General features: G+C 34.4%; 1 protein-coding gene across 1 annotated transcript in view; it reads left to right on the top strand.

The window, feature by feature from the left end:
* Window positions 1–21,149, top strand: part of LOC111088788 — a 74,398-nt gene that overhangs the window by 46,236 nt on the left and 7,013 nt on the right. Inside the window, exon 2 of the mRNA XM_022399767.1 lies at window positions 5,776–5,924. Within this exon, the coding sequence (XP_022255475.1) occupies window positions 5,776–5,924 (149 nt within the window). The remainder of the gene's footprint in view (window positions 1–5,775; window positions 5,925–21,149) is intronic.

The following is a 21,149-nucleotide window of genomic DNA, read 5'->3' as shown; positions in this document are numbered from 1 at the left end:
ACATATAATTCAAGAAACATTTCTCCAGATAAACATTATTATAGGCTAAAATTATATATACATATAATTCAAGAAACATTTCTCCAGATAAACATTATTATAGGCTAAAATTATATATCCATATAATTCAAGAAACATTTCTCCAGATAAACATTATTATAGGCTAAAATTATATATCCATATAATTCAAGAAACATTTCTCAAAATCATACAGTTCCCTTTAGAATCGTAAAAATTAAATAAAAACAATGATAAAGGCAAATTTATCATTCACTTTAGTTTATATATTTAAATAAATATCTCTTGTAGTAATTGCAAATTTTATTTTCAGTTTTCAATTGATGTTAAAATCACACATTGAAAATGATTTAAAAACTTAAGGTGAAGTGTGTGTGTGTTTTGTCAACTTACGTCAAAAGTAACAAGTTTTCATGTTCCTCTGTCGCCCAAAATACTGTTTCTCTATTACACACACATGTACATACAGGTACTTGCAGTGTTAAATCTGCTGGCACGCAAACCAGTAAATATACAACTAATGGTCATTAATGGTTTCTGTAAAGTATGCACCTTGTGGAACGCTCGAGAGTTTTCTGTGACGTTTCTATGGCAACCGTTTTTGTCCAAACGTGAAAGATTGTATCTCAGAGCTTGTCAGAAAATGTGCAAGTCATTATTACTGGGAATGACCATATGAAGCCGCTGTTATAGGCTGTGAAACTGAGTGTTCAGATACATAAACAAACATACACAATTCAATGAAATAAAAAGCTCTCCCGGCGTTATGCGGTAATTTTTCACTAGAGTCACATCTCATACATAGTTTAATTATTATTATAAATCAGCTCATATGTACTAATTTGAAGGCTGGTACTACAATTATAGCAAAGTATTAACCCTGTACTGTATTTTTCAATGGTATATCATTGTGTTAAAAATAATAAAATTATTAGATTTGTCAAAAATGACGTGTTGTCGATCTCAGTTCTATATGACAAATGTATCGAATTAATGAATAAAAAAAAACATTACAGCTTAATTTTCGTCGATACTTTTACCGTGATATTTGTATGGATGCAGAAAAGAAAAGTAGTTGTATACTCGGCGACTTTAATCTTTCGTATATCCAGTTTTCTTTATTCTATAGAAATATTAACTCGATTTATTCGTTGGTTTATATTGTCGGTAAACATGAATAATGACATAGAAACCTCCAAGTCAAACATACGTACACGCCCCCTACATATATGTAAATATAAACTCAACGATACAGTTTGAGAAACTTTCAATAAACCAACTTCAACTATCACTTTTCCGATAACCTGCTGCATTTGATTTTAAATGCTCTAACAGAGAGAGTATATTAGTATGTTAACAAAATGTACTAACAGAGTTATATGTTTTGTTTGTTATATTTTTTAGTAAATACACATTGGGATATCTGCTGTGTCCACCGCAGGGACTAACAGAGTTAATAATATCTACTTCTAATACTTTTTTATATTAATTTGGTTTTCTGAACTATTTAGACAATTCTAAGCTGACTTGTTATACTTTTATGTGACCCTGTTATAAATATGTTACTGTATGTCCTGCGAAACTGATATCTCAAGTACACACAGTCGTATCTGTGTTTCTTCATATTAGAAACTAATATAGTTTTGGGGGTTTTGGAAACACTTGGTTAGAAGCAACAATCATTGGCCATATTTTCTTCGCTTCTGGATTCGACTCACTTGAAGAGTTATAAAGAAAAACATATAGTTTTGAATATAATTATCACCCATCACCCATAACATAATGATAACATCTGATTTATAGCGAGAAATATAATACCAAAAATTAATGTCAAGTTTCACTTTTAACACGTGGTCTATTTGCTGAAAATAGACAATAGCTGGCTTGATTGAGGAAAATTTATTCACAACTTGTTGTCAGTTAGACCAGGTGAATTACTTTCTGGTTTTCTGATATGAATGCCCCAAGTGGCACAGCGGTATGTCTGCGGATTTACAACGCTAGAATCCGGGTTTCGATATCCGTGGTGGGCAGAGCACAGATTGCCCCTTGTGTAGCTTTGTGCTTAATTACAAACAAAATGATATGAGTATACAGCACAGTTAAGGAGACGGAATATATTTAACAAAAAAATGTAGAATGAATTTAATTGTTTTAGTTCAGCTTGGTCAAACGAATTCCAGCTTTTAACTTTTATATCCATCTATATCTGAATAACTATTTGGGAATTTCGTTGAATTTAGGAATTTATAGATAATTTAAAGAGTTAGTTAAAAGCTGGCTAACTAGAAGTTCTGGAAACCTAAATTTTCAATAGGAACGAAGTAAGGTTACTGTAAAAATGGCACAAGTCTCTATATTAAGCAAACAGTACCGAGCGTGGCCTTCTAGACAACGTGTCGGTCTGCGGATTGAAGGGTCCAGAGTTCGGAGTGTGTTGCCGATGCATACGCTCCGCATTTTCAGCATTTTCAGATATAAAAGTGAATATAAATCCTGTTGGTTTTAATAATCGGTCATAGCCCTTATGGCGACGGGTGCTGCTGGCTGGCTGATTTTCCTCTGGTCAGGAGTTCAAAATCAGGGGGCTGACTATATTTTTGTAGGGAGGCATATTACGCTAGGGGGTGACTATACCTGAACTTTAGGAGTCTCTGGCCTGGCCGTTTAGGTGGGTTGCGCATGAGGTGTTGTAAGGTTGAAAATTCCAATTAACAGAACATAGCCATTAAAATAACATAAACTAAAATGAAAATTTTCTTCTTAAACCTATAAAACACGGTCTAGGCGTGGCCAAATAGTTAATGTGCCAGACTGGGAATGCAAGTATCCGTGATTCACCTTGGGATTGTTAGCGCGTTATAAGATTGACGTTCAAATACCACTAATCAATTATAATAGCCCAAACAATAGCAGTGGGTGCTGTTCACTAACTTTCTTTCTCTCTCTACGCAATTAGATCAAAATTAGGGACAATGAGCGCATGTAGCACTTGTGTAGCTTTGTGCGAATGTCAGAAACAACCAAACGAAACCTATAAAAAACCAGAAACTTTTGAAAAGAGTTTTAACTGTATTATACAAATAAATCTCAAGTTAATTAGATTTTTACTGTCTTTAACGCTTGCAAAATTGAAGAGTTTATTCTTTACTACTACACAATCTAAGAGTGATAATCTCAAAATCAGGAGCAGTTTAATCCAAAAGTATCATCATAACTATTTTTTCCAGATCGTTAACCTTGCATTTGAAGAAATGGGATCTTCATATCATAATGTTTCACACTCAGCTGTTTCAAAACACATTTCACTTGTATCAAAAAAGATTTTAAGTAAGTGGGACGAGTACGTGTAGTTTTATATAACTGCTGCCATGTTCTGTTGCAGGCTTGAGATATAGTAGAACATATCAGGTACTTTTGCCTAGCCCTTTATTTCATTTCTGTAATGCATATTAGTATATAGAAGACATATTAATACTAGAGATAAACGACCTTATAACACAAAAATGATGTTTTCTATTTAATTAGTTTGTTTTGTAATTAAGCACAAAGCTACGCAATGGGCTATCTGTGCTCTGCCCACCACGGGTATCGAAACCCGGATTCTAGCGTTGTAAGTCCGCAGACATGCCTCTGTGCCACTGGAGGACATATTTAATTAGACACTCAACGTTTCGTTTTACAGCTTCTTACAGCGAAACGTTTAATGTTTAATTAAATATCAACAACATTTTGGTGTTATAAGGTCGTTTATCTTTAATATTAATAGCCCTATATTACATATTTTGACACTTTCATTTGAGGGAGGCCACTTTTTATGAATTGAATGACACTGAAAGATGGGGTATGTCATTGAACAATTTTATGTGGTGCCAAATGTATGTGTAAAATATTTCTTCTTTTGTGATATATACATATATATATGTTGATTTTTTCTCATAGCATGGAAATGTGTAATTTTGCAAGGAACCGCAGCCATTTTCAGTTATTGCATCGTTACTTGTCATAATTATGTCTTCAAAATACTTACTAGAACATATAAATTAAAGAGAATATTGAAAGTTCCTGGTCACTAACTATACATTAGAGCCAGTTTATAGTCCATTAGATGTACTATGGCAGTTAGAATCGCTATGGTTATCAGGCATTTTTCATCATCATTTAGGCTCGAACCCTTTAATCAACAGTTATTTCTGTACATAAATCTTAGAGCGAAAAGATCTATAAAGTCGAATTGCTCAAATATAACAGTATGTATTGTTTATAACCAATAATATATTAAAGGCAATGTTAACAATGGAGATAACCTTGTGATCTTGTGTAAACCTTTTAGGAATAACCCTTATTCCAGTTGTATATCTTAATAAATGCAAAATAGTATTCTTAAAATATAAGTGTTCTTACTCTAAAAACGAATGTTGAAACGGATTACTTCATGCCAAACATTTCGGGGCAAAATGCCACGTCTCCAAAGATATGTAATAAAAAAAAGAAAATTGTAAAGGAACTCCGATGTAACTTATGCGTATTATAGAAGTACGAGGAATATAAAAGATGTAAAAAGGAAAGATATTTCAATCCACGCTCAAGCGAATTGAGTTTGTGCTAAGTTTTCAAACAAATGATATATAATGTGGCATCTACGTCTTGCCAAGTTTTTCTAGACTTCCACTCTGTACCACCTTAATGGTAGTCGATAAGTACTTTACAGGAAGTGTTATTTCAGCTGATTTATTGATTAAACAGGCTTTACATAATTATTGTGAGTTTTTACGTGGGTTGAGTATATATTTATATATATCTTGCCAAGAAAATAAAATACCTCGCGACGTTTTTGGTTGTGTTTAGTTTCAGTTGTCTAATGTTATACATATATTTCTAAAAGCAGAGGACTATCAGAAACGATACCCATGTATAGAGCCAGTCTGCTTCTCTAACATATAATAATATATAGATAAGTTCCACTCCTTACATTGATAAAATTATTAACCATCATTTAAGGTACTAGTGATGCCCAAGCATGTATACCCCGCAACTACGATATAATAAATCATTGCAAAATAAATCGAAGGTAATTAATGAATATGTTATGTATTTGTGGGGCAAACTAATAGAATAGGAATCATATCCTAGACAAGGACGAAGTTCTGAGTACGCATGAGCAGAAAATGACGTTTAAAAACTGAAAAATTCCTCACGGTGCCAGTTGCTATGCACGTGTATATACAGGATAGGTAATAATTTTCACTTTCTTTGAAATGATTTTTCGATATAACAAGTCAATACTACAAGAGAGATGGGAAAATGGACCTCACTAAGACACCTGTAATTCCTGGGTAACGATTTTGATATCAGTGTAAATACGTGAAGTTTCCCTAATTTATAATAAAGGAAAAATAGTATCTGTATAAGGCTTTTGTTTTCATAACATACTCTATATTAGTCTTTGCTCTTCAACATACAAAATTAAGTTCTATCGCACTTTATAGGAAAGACATTTCAGTCCTCTTGCCTTCTTTTAATTTACATCGTATATTGGCAATCGTGCTAATTTCTATTGTAGCAAACTTTTGGAGAGAAAGAGAAACCAATCTTAAGCCACACGTCGGCTTCCAAGATCACACCTAAACAGACCAAAGATACAAAAGTCCACTGAAGCTGCATTGGGAACTTGAAAGCTACGTGGTTGTATAGGGTGTTACTATGATTCGAGTTTCTTCAGCCATCTTTCTAATGAAAACAACCTTTGTTTTCCAGGAGTATCTGGAAGCTTGTGAGCCTTTAACAACTCGAAGTCCTCGTTTATGGTATCAGAAGATATTGTCACCTTCATTGCAATGTGTTTTTATTGGAGAGGTGGGTCACAAAACCATGGCCTTCACTTTACGAATAAGAGCGTTACTTCGGTAAGTCCAAACTTTATCCCTTATGTGGCTTTTCGTAAAATTCTGAAACAAACAAATTCTCATCGTTCACTCTAGTTGACGAGTTCAGGTATTGAACAAAAGGCCTTTTGAGCAGTGAATTATGGGAGACTAAACATAGAATAAAACACTACTTTTGCACATCTTAGATTTGAACTCCGTAACGGACATGTTAAAAGATTAGCATTTATGTGGCCCTTCAGTAGCTTAGCGGTATGCTTACAATGCTAAACATAGGATTTCGATACCCGTGTTGGGCAGATCAGCCCAGTGCGTGGCTTTGTGTTTAAAACTCTTAACCCCCGCGTTTCTGGGGCAATTTTTTATAACTGTTTACTTAGATAGGAATTAAATGTTAAGGAGTTGTGATAATAAATCTGACTTTGGAGTATTGTAAAATGTGAAAATTGTAATGAAGAAGTTCAAGTATTGTTTTAGCGTAGTTTCGGATAAAACAGATATTACATTTTGAATGTAAGTTTTGAGTCTCTGTAAACAATATCCTATCCGAAAACCATGACCAGAATACACCTGTTTAGAATATGGCATTATTCCTATAAGTAAATTACTTCAAGTCACGATTTCGTAATTAGGTTAATTCAAAAAAGCAAGTGATAACCTTAACAGATGTAAACGTTGAAGTTCTTAGATGAGACCAATCAGTACTTCCAAAAAACGCATATAAAAGGTTATTGAATACATTACCACCTTCAATAGCAGGATAAGATATACCACTCTAATAACCAAGAATAATATGTAAAAGTTACTTTATTTAAAACAATGAAAAAACGAGGACTGGTGAATCTGTACATATACAGAAAAACATGCGGATTAAGCCGTTGTCTCAGATAATTTATTGACTTGTATGTAGAAGAATAATAATTGCAGATAATATATTAATCACCGCAATTTTATTCGTTTTCTATTGTGTTTTAAAGTATTTCGTGCATAACTTCATGGTGGATGAAAGCTACAACGAGTTTCTCTGTCATATTGATGAGTTAATCTTCCTTAGCTTCCCGACTTCGATTTTGACAAACACCAACATTACTGGTGTAGAGATATAAAGATAGACACAGACAGACAGATAGATAGAGAAAAGTCTTAGATTTATCCTCTAACAAATTAGGGTATGTCATTGTGCGAAATTAAGATCTGGTTTTTACCCTAGTTTTTCTTTTTACATGCATAACATAAAAGAAAAAAAAAACTCAACACGTGTATTTCACTTCTTGTACGCATATATAAATTGTCAAAATGTTCGCCAAGATTACTATCCAACAACAATAATGACACTAATGGTGAAAAATGAAGCTTTAATTTGCAATGTGTAGGGGAATAATCAAACTATGAGGGGACTTTATTCATTTTATGTTTCTATAGAGACAAGAATTTAAAAAATAATAACATTAAAGCTAAGTTCCTAACTTTTTGTTTGAGTTAACAGTGCACACGAAACGGAGTAACTTTCTCACCTAAAGACTACTAGAAACTGAAACAAACCGGCCATGTTAGTAGTTTCTTGTTTTGTTTTTATCAGGTGGGTTACTACCTCAACAACACGTGATGTGTCGTGGAAGACTTTCACGGCAGTGCGTGGCTAGTGGGTGATTCGACCTGGCTAAGGCAGTGGGCCGCTCCGCCATGCTGAGGAGGAACACGCAAGAGCTGTATCTATTACGGTAATTGTTCCTACGGTCGTTGATTAGCTGGGAAGGCCAAGACAAAGCGGTCCGCAAGGAGTGGAGAAGCCCAACAGAGACGGGCCCTCTTTCAGACGCCACATTTGACAAAGCTTTGTTATAAATCATAGAGCCAGCTAATATGTCTAATGTTTCAGAAATGGAAGCCCCCAAGCAAGTACATCTTGTCTGGTGTAATTATTGTTATAGTTGGCGTTTCTTACTGAAGTAACGCCTTCTGGGCCAAGAACTGGACATGTTCGCGCCTCCTGGGGTCAAATTAAAGAAGCTTTTTGATGTTTTGATTTAGATGGCAGGAAGTCTTACCGATCCCGATGCAACTGTATGGCTTTACCTACTGAGACCCACTGTTAGTTGGCGTCAAGAGGAGTCAACAAAAGCGTCAGCATTGAAACAGTATTATTCCTCCAGGGTGCAATTCTTACGACCAATTGTACACGGTCGTAACTCAAGTCTGGTATGTAAGACTCGAAAATGGCATATTTATAACTCATAAGCAACTATAATAACTGAAAACGAACTGGGGTCTCATATTGGTATGGTTAAATTTGGATTCATCATAATACAACCTGAGAAATGTTATCATAAACTGACAGCCGTCAATATGGACGTTATGATTTGTGCACTTCCCAGAAAATGTTACTGACAAAGTTGCATGTAAATTTTAACTTATTAGTATCATATGGCAATCCAATAGTAGGTCAAAGAATAACATGTTAGTGTCTTTTTGAATTTTGTATTTTTCAGACATTTGTAATAATAACTTTACTATCTAAACTAGGCATTTTTTACATTTCACTGTTAATGATGATTTACAACTGATAGCAGTATTGCAGAAACTTCCTTTTTCACACGTATACGGGGTAATGTGTCACTGATGGAGTGATCTTCAGATTCGGTACTGTTACTTTTGTAAATATTGTCGATAAAAGCATCGAAGAACATCTATTCCAGTTCTGAATTGTTACTTGTTTATGACACCAACTAACAAAGTGAAATATGTTAGAAGGAAATCATACATTTTGTTAATAATAACAAATTAAACTCCCTTACTGTTTGTTGTTGATATACTTGGTAAATAAAACTGTGACCTATATTCATAGACCACGAGTTCTGATACCGTGATGAAATATAGACTGGATAACTTTAGTTTATCGCTTGGATTTTGTTCAAATAATTAAACGGTTATTATAGTTATTCCATGTAAGAAATTTTCAGAACTGGGATTTTAATTCCAAAGAATGGTTTTACATCTATGGACTTGGAAAACAATAACTTAACCACGCCGTTAGTAGTCTATACGATCACTTGACCAAATACAGGGTGATTTCCATCGTTGTTAGTAGTGTATATGATCATCTGATCCAATACAGGGTGATTTCCATCGTTGTTAGTAGTGTATATGATCATCTGGTCCAATACAGGGTGATTTCCATCGTTGTCATTATTAGTAGTGTATACGATCATCTGGTCCAATACAGGGTGATTTCCATCGTTGTCATTGTTAGTAGTCTATATATATACGATCACCTGACCAAATACAGTGTGATTTCCATCGTTGTCATTGTTAGTAGTCTATATATGATCATCTGACCAAATACATGGTGATTTCTATCATTGTCATTGTTAGCAGTGTATACGATCAACTAAGTCTAATCGTTAAACAGTAAATGATTTTTTATAAAACTTATATGGCTACAAAATTAATAAAGAAGTTACTAATTAATAATTAGACTTGGGTGATCGTATAAGCTACTAACCATAACAACGATTGTTATTCGATCGTCACAACCTTACTGAAAATACTTATTGTTTTCCAGTTGAGCTTCACATTGTTTTAAATGGTTCAGACAGATCGATAATAAAGTCTTTAGTTAGAATAGCATGTTCTTACTGCAGCATAACCAAAACATTTTTTAAACTTCTGTATTTATATTTTGCACTCGAGTTTGTTTCACTTTATGACAATGTTTATTGTTATATGAAATACCTTTGTATATATTGGATAATAAAACTAGAAACAGACGTTTCAAGCTATACTAGTTGTCACCAGTCAAACCAGATGTTGTATGTTCTCCAGTTGAACTTTATATGGAAGGTGTGCATACAATATGCATTATACACTTAAAAGTTATAACATTCTAACAACAAATTAACTGTATACAATGTTTACCAGGAACTTTCACATTAATGTAATCATAAACAATGTTTAACATACACTAATAATCTTGTGCAACTGTTCAGGGTGTCTAACTAGAAGCTCATGCGTTGATATAAGTGTGTTTACCAGGACCTCCTACACATACACAATGTATACCAGAGGTTTACACACACACACACACTCTCATGACACTCTGCACAGTGTATAACAGCAGTCCACACACTGATACATTATACACAGAGACTCACACGTTGATGTAACCGTACCGAATTTCAACCAAAAACAGACACTCTGGGGTAACTTTACAAATAACTACCAGAACCATAAGATTTATATTACCGTGCAACATATGTATCAAAGGTGTAAAAATGCATTTGGCTATACATAATGTCTAGCAACAGTCCAAAAACTGATATAACACATTGTCTACCAGTAACCCCCACACTGATATTACTATACAAAATATCTGTCAGAATCCTACTCCTAGAGACAAGTGTACACAAGGTCTACCAGTAACCCACACACTGATATTATTCTACAAGATATGAACCACAGTCATACTTATGATTTAATTGTACTGCGCGATGTCTACTAGTAGCCAACACTCTAGATGTAACTATATATACGATGATCTAAACTTTACAAAGTATAATTAGAATCCCATACACTGGCAATGTACAGAGTATTTACCGAAATCTCACTAACTGATTTATGTACGGACAGTGTCCACCAGAAATCTAACATGTAATGTAAGTGAATATGGTATTTATTAAAAGCTCAATCCCTGTTTTAACTGCACATAATGTCCACCCTAACCCCAGGCTTCTGATATCATAGTACACAGTGTTTTACTAGAAACCCATATTGTAATGTAACTATTTTATAGTGCCCAGGAGGAGCCCAAATCCTAATACAACTATATACAGTGTCTACCAGTCACTGATATTAGAGTTTACAATGTTTACTACAAGTCTAAATACACAGATTGATCTAAACGTAGATATCAGAAACACATTCACACCAGAAGCCCACGTCCTAATGAAAATGTAAACAGTGTTTGTTTAAGCTCAGCACTTCATGTGATTTTATACAATGTTTACTACACGTTGGTGTAACCGTAGATATACCAGAAACACTCTAATTTAACTGATTTCAGGGTTCATTAGAAGCCCATATCATGATATAACTGTTAACAGTGTTTACTGGAAGCTCACATCCTGATGTAACAATGTACAGTCTTTGTACATTGGAAGCCCAGTGTTTGATATCACACAAATTCACTACAAGTCTATACACACACACTGATGTAACCATAGATACCAAAACCACACCCTGATGTAATTTATTACAGTGTACATTAGAAGTCCACCTCATGATGCAACTGTCAACATCATTTGCAAGAAGCTCAACCGCTGATGTGACATTACACAATATTTCACTAGATGGTTTATTCCAAAATTCAACAATACTAATCAGCGTTAGAGCTACCACAACGACACGATTGGTTCAACATTGACTGTAAATCTGGAATGCTTTGTCAACTTTTTTTGGCATTTCCAAAATGGACCTCAGGCAAAAAAGTTGTCATAATAATTAAAATTCGCACAACGTTTGAAGATAAATGCAATGAAACATAATCACTGTAAAACAAACTTATTTTATTTAGAGACCTTTTAAGCCTGAGGATGAGTAGTTACTCAAAACATTGCTGGATAAAATGAACTTGTTTCTATTTCAATGTTATGCTTTACAATGATTTTATTTTAAAATAAAACGGTTGTTGCTTCCACGTTTACAGTAAACACACCCCTTATAGAAGCTGTAATATTGCATTTTTCGGGCCGTTAAGTGTGTTGAGCTAAACGTTGATGCAACACCGGGAATCAAAGATCACAGAAGTTGACATAAGGAACAGATCTCGCCAACGCTGAATGCGCCCACATTGATGCCAGCCGCACATTTGAACTCTTGGAACAAATGAAATATCACATGAATCGCGCGACAGTTATTATTGTTAGAGCAACAAGAACAAGAACAACAACAAAACTAAAAAAAAACACCAAAGGAACTAAGATCAATGATGATCTAGTTATTACTCTAGCAGTCTAGCTGATACAGGCAATAAAACCGCAGTCATTGATCAAATACAAGGCAAGGTCATTTGGGAATGTTTATAGTGTGCCATGCTCAGACTGTTCAAACGTACATTATGGTAAAATAAAACAGGTCTACTAGACTAATGGAACACAAATATTACATTAATTAACTTGTTTGAATTTCGCGCACAGCTACTCGAAGGCTATCTGCGCTAGCCGTCTTTAATTTACAAGTGAGATAATAGAGGAAAGACAGCTAGCCAACATTACTCTCCGCCAACTCTTGGACTATTCTTTAACAACGAAAAATATGATTGAATATCACATTACAATGCTCTCACGACTGAAAAGGAGAGCATGTTTGGTGACGGGAATCGAACCAACGACCCATAGATTGCGAATCGAGTGCCTTAACCACATCTGGTTGGAATAAATGGTAATATCATAGCTAAAATATACACAAATGTTCATTTATAGAATCTCACAAGTTGTTGCATCGGGTAATAACACGAATTACAAAAATCTCACAAGTTGTTGCATCGGGTAATAACACGAAGTACAATAATCTCACAAGTTGTTACATCGGGTAATAACACGAAGTACAAGAATCTCACAAGTTGTTGCATCGAGTAATAACACTAAGTACAGTTTTATCATACAAATTCCTAGTGAATATCACTCTTCGTTATGTCATCCTAAGCCCCAGTCATTACGGATATTAAGTTTAACTGCAAGTACTGTTGGCATGCCTCTGATGTCGCCGCTGAAACGGTAGCCCTTTTATTTAAAATGTGTTTTTCATGCAATATTTTAAAGCAGTGTGTCTGTATAGTTTAAAAATATGTATTATGATACCTGAAATATGAGATTTTTACTGTAGAGTACAAAAAAAACGTGACTTTTTGCTTCACGTTTCCTTTTCTAAGACATTTGGTTTTGTGTATTAATCCCTACCTTGTTTCTGTACATTTTGGAATTGTCATCTTTACATCATCCTTAGTTGTTACTTTTTAAATTGTTATTAGTTGTTTCCCCTCTTCTTTTAAACAAAACCATTGAATATTTTATAATGAATGGCAATCGCTATGAAGGCAACAGTTTTAGCCTGGGTGATGAGTTGTGTTGATGGACATAATATGTTGAAGTTAGTGAAACGCTATACTGATTTGCAACCCCCAAGTTAAAATGCAACATTCTGGTATGTAAATCATCACAACAACTTCAAACATTGGTGAGCTAGACCATCTGACGCCAGAATCAGTATAATCAGCAGAACATTTGGCTGTTACGCTACTCACAGGTTCTCTACTTTAGTGATGTTTTTTAGCTAAACTGAAGGTCTTAAGAGCTTTTGAAAATCCCGAAAAACTAAGTTATGTGTTTGTAAAAGTATCTTAGATTGTTATAAGAAAAATCTGAGACTATGATAAGCAATACATAATATGCGTAGCCCATTTTTTCTCCCGGTCCCCCCCCCCTACATACTAAGCACTACCGTGTTTAGTGCTATTAATGAAAGTTTCTTTATTTTCGTTTTACACTTTCATATTTAATTTTTAACACATACAAACAATGATGTGGTAAAAACCAATAAACTTCAGGTGTTTCTTTTTTTTTTTTTCGTGTTCTTCTTAACTTCTTCATTTCGGTGTCCAAATCAGAGGTGTGTAAAAGTAGCATTCCAGATCTATCATTTATTTCACACTAGTCAATGCACAGATGACTCTTCATTGACATAGTGATGTAATGTCGATAAAAGCCTAGATTAAGGTCTAACATCTAGAAGTTGTCTATCGTAGTATAAATTAACACAGAACATCGGTTATCAAATTAGAGTATAGTTTGATATACATATATAAAAATATGTGTTTTGTAAGAATTTTACGTATGTGCGCAGTCGACTGCGAATATGGTTTATAAAAACGTTGATGTCTAACTAAATATGCACAAACAAGTATTATTCAAATATGTTTAAGTATTTAGAGATTTCAGCTACTCAGCACAAAGTACTTGTGATAACGTCATATTTGGAAGCTCATTTAATAAAGGGTTATCCATGTTCCAGTAACTGGTCCCAATTTAAGCCTGCACTATCCACGCTGTTTCTACAGTAAAAAACAGAACTGTTGTTACCAATGTTAAGTCTGCACTATCCACAATAGTCATGCAGAACAACAGAACTGTTGTTACCAATGTTAAGTCTGCACTATCCACAATAGTCATACAGAACAACAGAACTGTTGTTACCGGTGTTAAGTCTACACCATCCTCAATATTCCTACATAATAACAGGACTGTTGTTCCCAGTGTTAAGCCTGCACTATCCACGCTGTTTCTACAGTAAACAGAACTGTTATTACCAGTGTTAAGTCTGCACTACAGAACAACAGAACTTCTTTTATGAATGTTGCGTCTGCACTGTAGGCGCTTTCTATACATAAAAATATCACTAGTCTTATCAGTATTACGTCTTCTCTATCCACGAAGTCTCTCCGTATTAATAGAAGTTGTGTTGCCAATGTTACAGTTGACTACTCTTCATAACAACAGAACTGTTATTATCAAGAGCTTGCGTTATCAGTGTTAAGTATGTCCTATGTACAATATCAGTGTTAACTGTGCACTATGTACAATATCAGTGTTAAGTATGTACTGTGTACAATATCAGTGTTAAGTATGTACTGTGTACAATATCAGTGTTAAGTATGCACTATGTGCAATATCACTGTTAAGTGTGCACTATGTACGATATCAGTGTTAAGTATGTACTATGTACGATATCAGTGTTAAGTTTGTACTATGTACAGTATCAATGTTAAGTATGCACTATGTACAATATCGGTATGAAGTTTGCACTATGTACAATATCAGTGTCAAGTATGCACTATGTGCAATATCAGTGTTAAGTTTGCACTATATACAATATCATTGTTAAGTTTGCACTATGTACGATATCCCTACATAACAACAGAACGAATGTTGTTAATTTTACACCTGCGCTATTCTCGCTGTCTCTGCAGGAAATCAAAACTGACGTTATCAGTAATAAGTCTGTACTATCCTTAATATCCTACACTACATAACAACTGATCTAGTGTTATCAGTGTTACATCTGTATTATGCACATAGTCTCTACGTGAAAACATAAGTAGTGTCATCAATGTTATGTATGCACTATGCACACTGTCTCTACATTATAACATACCTAGTGTTATTAATGTTACGTGTGCACCATCCGTGCTGTCTATACAGAGAAAAGGAGCTTGTGTTATCAGTGTTAAGTTTGCAATATCCATGATATCACTAGATACCAAGAGATCTAGCAAGTATTATCAATGTTACACATGGATATACACGCAATAATTTATCAGTAGTGTATCTGAAGCATCTACGCTGTATCTTATAACAAAACTAATGTTATCATTGTTATATCTGCACTAATCACACTGTGTCTAGATAAAAACAGAACTGGTGTTATCAACGTTAAGTATATTTTATCTACATTGTCTCTACATAACAGAACTAGTGTTATCGATGTTTCAGTGTGAGCAAAGTAAGAGAGACAGTTAATAACAAATACTTGTTTCAGGGTGAGCAAAGTAAGGGAAACAGTTAATAACAGATACATGTTTCAAGGTGAGACGTCATTTTCCGTTTATGCTAATTCCTGTACTAGTATTCCTAACTTACAGTCAGGTTCCAAACCCAGAAAAAGTTTTAGTAGTTCTGTGCTAGTTTGCAAAATATGAATATATAAATAAAGTGTAGTTTCTATTGAATTATTTCATGCCTCTTTCTTCAAAATCAGAAATTTACAAATGTAAGTTTATCAGTATAATTGAGAACTTATAAGTTTAGATTGATGTTATAATGATATGCTAATATTACAATATGGTCAATTATTTGTGTTGCGGTATGTTCTCTACCAGTCTAGATAAATATTGTCATAATTACACATTTATAAGTGTGTTTGGCAAGTATCTTTTATTCGATAGCTAACTCCTCAAACGATCTTAACATAATATGTATGATATCGTATCATATTAAGACTACAAGTACAAGTTACACTATTATTTAATGGCCCAATACCGGTTCCTTTTAGTAAAACATGTCAGTTATGTCTTGTGTGCTGCTCAAAAACTAAAATGTTTATATTAAATCAATAAATATGTAGTATTGGTACTATCCGTCTTTCGCTACATATCCATACGGTGTTTGGAACTGTATTTCATTCATTACTGTTTACTTTTTAATATTTTGAAGAATTTTGCTCTTAATCAACAGAGGAGAGATTTGTGCATCGCTGAATATAAATATGGAAAACAGTGAGAACAACATCGAGTGTAATAATTTCAGCTGTAGTATCACTTTAATGACAAATACGTCAATGAACTTCCTGGTATGCTTAGCTTATTACACTAGACAAAAATCAACAAAAACAAAATAGTAATTAGTTTTAGGATACTAAAAATGACAACTACTGATGTCAGATCGCTACAGCCTTATAGACCGTAAGGTCATTCTTCTAATTTTATTAACTCATTAATTTATTGTAAGGTTAAAGTAGCTAAAAATCTATATAGACATTAGTCTAAGTAAGACAGATGATCAATTAAATTATCTAAAAAACAAAATCAAATTGTAAAATGAGGAACAAAGCAGATTACATTTATACTGGAAGCAAGACAAGGTCAGTAGGATAAAGAACAGAGACATTTTCAACCAGAACGAACACCTTGTGCAACATACGTGCTAAGGAGCTAGAATTTCAACTCGTAAGTTTTAGGAATAGCCTTTCCTAATTTAGAACTACTGACCAGAGGAAGGGTAACTTGTCAGCAGCGCCCACTATCAGCACAGCAACTTTGGACCGAATATCTGGATTGACTGTCGAAATTTTAATGCCCGAAGAGCTGAAAGTGCGGACCATGTTCAGCAGCATATCACGACTCGAATCTTGGACCTTTCGATCCACAGTTCAGCACGTTAACCATTAGGCCACGTCCGGCAATAGGCAATTAAACCAGTTCTCCAGTAAGTGTAAGCTGTACCTTAAACCATTAAGTTTCTACTATATAATATTAATTCTTTACTAATGATTTTTAACGAAAATGTATATAGTGTACCAAATATGGGTTTAATTAATAGAAAATAATCCCTACAACGAAATTATTTAGCTTGCTTTTTTCCTAAGACTCTATGTTGCTCTGTAATTTCGGAAAGCTGATGTCTTTATGCTTTAAGGATTGCAAGAAACTGATTGGCGTGAGAAGAATAAAAGCAATCACCTTACCCCTTATGAAAGTGTATAAGTAGAACCGCTGTAAATTTAATTTTACGCATAGTTTTAGCGCTAAAAATACGAATCGATGTTGATAGTTGTACTGCTACAAACGTAATTTGTGTATCTTACTACTACTTGTTTGTAGTTAAGCACAAAGCTACACCATGGACTATCTGTTCTCTGCCCATCACGGGTATCGAAACCGTTCTAGCGTTGCAAGTTCGCTGACATACATACAGCTGTACCACTGGGAGGCCTTACTGTTACAAATATGAACTGTGTGCATACGTTTTTACATATATATATAAACATTAATTTTATTTAGTGAGGCTTATCGCTCTCCGATTTTTATTGCTACGAAGAATGTCTAAATAAAATAATTTAACTCTGAAACTTTCATTGGCTCCAAATAGATGTATCTCACGCATTACAACTAAGTTATGCCTATTGTACGAATGCACTAGTTCGAATCCCACACTCAGAAATGTAATAAAGTATTAAAATTTAATTTTAACAATATATATATATATCAGATACATCAGGCGACATTACTTCAGAGAGATACATCTAGAACGTATTTAGTTATATATGTGTACAACTAGATCATATAGTGTTTTAATATAACCTTAGAACATTCCAGCTAGAACGTATAGTTCTAAAAAGATGCGCGCGTGCACGCGCATGTTGTGTGATAAAAATTACCCACATGGTTTAGACATAGCTACACGAGGGATATCTGCGCTAGCCGTCCCTAATTTAGCAGTATAAGACTAGAGAGAAGACAGCTAGTCATCACCACCCACCGCCAACTCTTGAGCTACTCTTTTACCAACGAATAGTGGGATTGATCGTCACTTTATAACGCCCCCACGACTGAAAGAGCGAGCATGTTTGGTGGAACGTGGATTCGAACCCGCGACCCGCAGATTGCGAATCGAGCTCCCTAACCACCTGACCATGCCGGGCCTTTACACAGCTAAAACATGGCCCGCTCGATAGCTCAGCGGCAAGTTTGAGGGTTTATAACACCACAAATTGAGCTTCAATTATCAATAATCCAACAAGTATAATAGGTGTGATCCACATCCATAAATTATGTTACTTGTGTTACTTTTTTCTCTTGTGATAGTGAAATATAAATTTTATTAGACATTTATTTAATAATTCAGTGATTATTTAAGAAATAAAGTCAATGTTGAGTACATCTCTTTTTATACCTGAAAGCCTAACCAAGAATGTTCACTGAGTTAAGATACTACTACGAGTCTGGAAATCAGCTCAATTCCGATTTTGAAATCTGATCTCCAAACTTTATTCAAAGCAATAAGCATATGTTAAAAACAAAACATTTCACTTCATTTACTATGGAGAAAAATTAATAAGATAAAAATTTATTTAAGTACTGTTTTTTATGTTACTTTATTAAATTCGTTTGAGCGCTAACTACAAGAAACAATTCGTTGCTTAGCGAATCAAAATGGCAGCGTTGCAAGTTTTGATAAGCTCAAAACTTCATGAAAGTAGTTAACTAGCCGAGAGACGGAGCTAAGAGGAAAATGTGTCACGATTTGAGCTAGAATATTGAAGTTATTGCCTTTATTAAACAACGCCCCCTGTTGAGTAATTATGAATGTACAGTTTCCGCTAGCTAGATATTTAACAACGCTCTTCGTTACAAAATGATCATTAAAGTGCCACCGAAATTGCTGCTGTTGTTTGAGGTGTCTTCAAGCTAAAATTTGACTGGCACTTCCTAATAAATCATGAAGAACAATGCTTTTAGTGACAGAGACAAGACCTGAAAAATTCCTTTCCTTTTTGTTTTTTCTTTGCTTTTTATTCAACCCCTAGCAAGCGGTAACGAACCGTTGGAGTGTTAATAGCACAGTTTGGTGTTTTTCTGTGCTCAGAACCATGACTTAATGACGGCTCCTGCTATCACTAAGTGTCTCAAGGGCGAGAAAGTGTACCTTGTAGATCTTTAATAAGCTATAAAAACTTAGACCTTTCACTCTTTTCACTCTGCTCAGCCTCAAAAAGAGACCTCTACTATATTACTCTCTCCACGGTTTCACAGTTGTGCTATTTTTATAAGATTTTCTAATTTATTTTACTATTAAGATTGAGCGTAGCCGAGCGGTGTAATAATAGGTACAAAATAACATCAGCTTCGTATTGAAGAACGATAGATGGCAGCACAGAAGTAATGTAAAGGCACTAGTAGTAGTAAATGCTAATATTGCCTTCTGCTGGCTAATCTATTTATCATTTAACAGGGAGTGTAATATAGGATCCTCTACAATATCCACCTAATTAAATGTAATAAATATGGCAAGTGGTAATGTAGATCTCGTGTTAAACTAGTAGTAGTTGCTAGATCAAAATTGAAAGTAAATACTGTAGAGTCATATTAAAAATGAGAAATACAGAAATTTTTGGAAACCCTATTATAATATTAGTGGTTGTTACAACAAGAAGGACCCTTCTTACGTGAATGAATGTTATATAAGGTAGGGATCCCCAAACTTGGAGCCGCAAAAAAAGTGTCATGGGGGCCGTAGCAAATACATATTACACAATACTGTTGATGTACTCAGTATCTATATATTCATTAAATGAAGAGTCTTCAGTCAGGATGCGGAATGCTCGGGGGGGGGGGGGGGGCTTTTGCTGATGAAGTTAGGGAAGTCCTGATTTAAATTGTGCTGTTTAAATAAACATGAGTGAGGGTATTTATTTTCAGATTTTTCTAACTTTGCATGTGGGAAGAAAACATTTAGTAACAAAAAATCTAATGTATCGAGCGCAAACTCTGTGCTATATAAACGTTGAGTTATTCGTCTTGTTGGAATGTTTGAGATGTGCTACGATAACATTTTCAGGGTTTTAATATTTTTACCATAAATACTGATTTGTCAGTATTTATACGAAACAAAATCAGTATTTTATTTATTCACAATAAACATACGGTTAGGTTATGACCTAGGAAATCTACTTAGCAAAAAACACATTCAAACCGTAATTTAAACACTAATATTCTAGGATTTTAACCTGTGTTCTTTATATCTCGTACTTACTTTTGATATGTTATCACAATGTCTTAGAACATCAAGACTAGAGTATATATCGAATCACTTGACATGCTCGTCATATCTTAAACATGTGTTACTTAAAGTTTCTAAATAGTGTTTTACATAAGCTCTATGTGTTCGATATTTGTTTTCTAAAGAGCCCGTAACAACATAGGCGGAGGAACTAAAGGGTTACTAATTTTAAGGCTGCCATACACTACATTCTCGCGTTCTACCACGTACAGTTTTGGAATTGCCTCATTTGAAGTCTATAAATGCTACATTTCTTAGGGGTCGTACTCTATGATCCTCATAGAATTACCATGTTCAGTGATCGCATATGATCCTCATAGAATTACCATGTTCAGTGATCGCATATGATCCTCATAGAATTACCATGTTCAGTAATCGCATACACTTTTGCCTCAGGTAACTTTTGTTCTCTCCTCATGTGTAATAAGCCCGAAATTTTCTATACCTTAAATATGTTATAAAATTTCTACTTCCTTCTACCTTGGTGTAGGCTATTCCTGTAGCTTGGTAAGTTTTACATGTCTGTATTAATGTACTTTGTATATGCTCTACATCTGTTACCTGTACCTTGGTAAGTTTTACATGTCTGTATTAATGTACTTTGTATATGCTCTACATCTGTTACCTGTACCTTGGTAAGTTTTACATGTCTGTATTAATGTACTTTGTATATGCTCTACATCTGTTACCTGTACCTTGGTAAGTTTTACATGTCTGTATTAATGTACTTTGTATATGCTCTACATCTGTTACCTGTACCTTGGTAAGTTTTACATGTCTGTATTAATGTACTTTGTATATGCTCTACATCTGTTACCTGTACCTTGGTAAGTTTTACATGTCTGTATTAATGTACTTT

Source organism: Limulus polyphemus, unplaced genomic scaffold (genome assembly GCF_000517525.1).
Source record: "Limulus polyphemus unplaced genomic scaffold, Limulus_polyphemus-2.1.2 Scaffold103, whole genome shotgun sequence".
Taxonomy (NCBI): Eukaryota; Metazoa; Arthropoda; class Merostomata; order Xiphosura; family Limulidae; genus Limulus; species Limulus polyphemus.
This window is presented reverse-complemented; position numbering and strand designations above follow the sequence as displayed.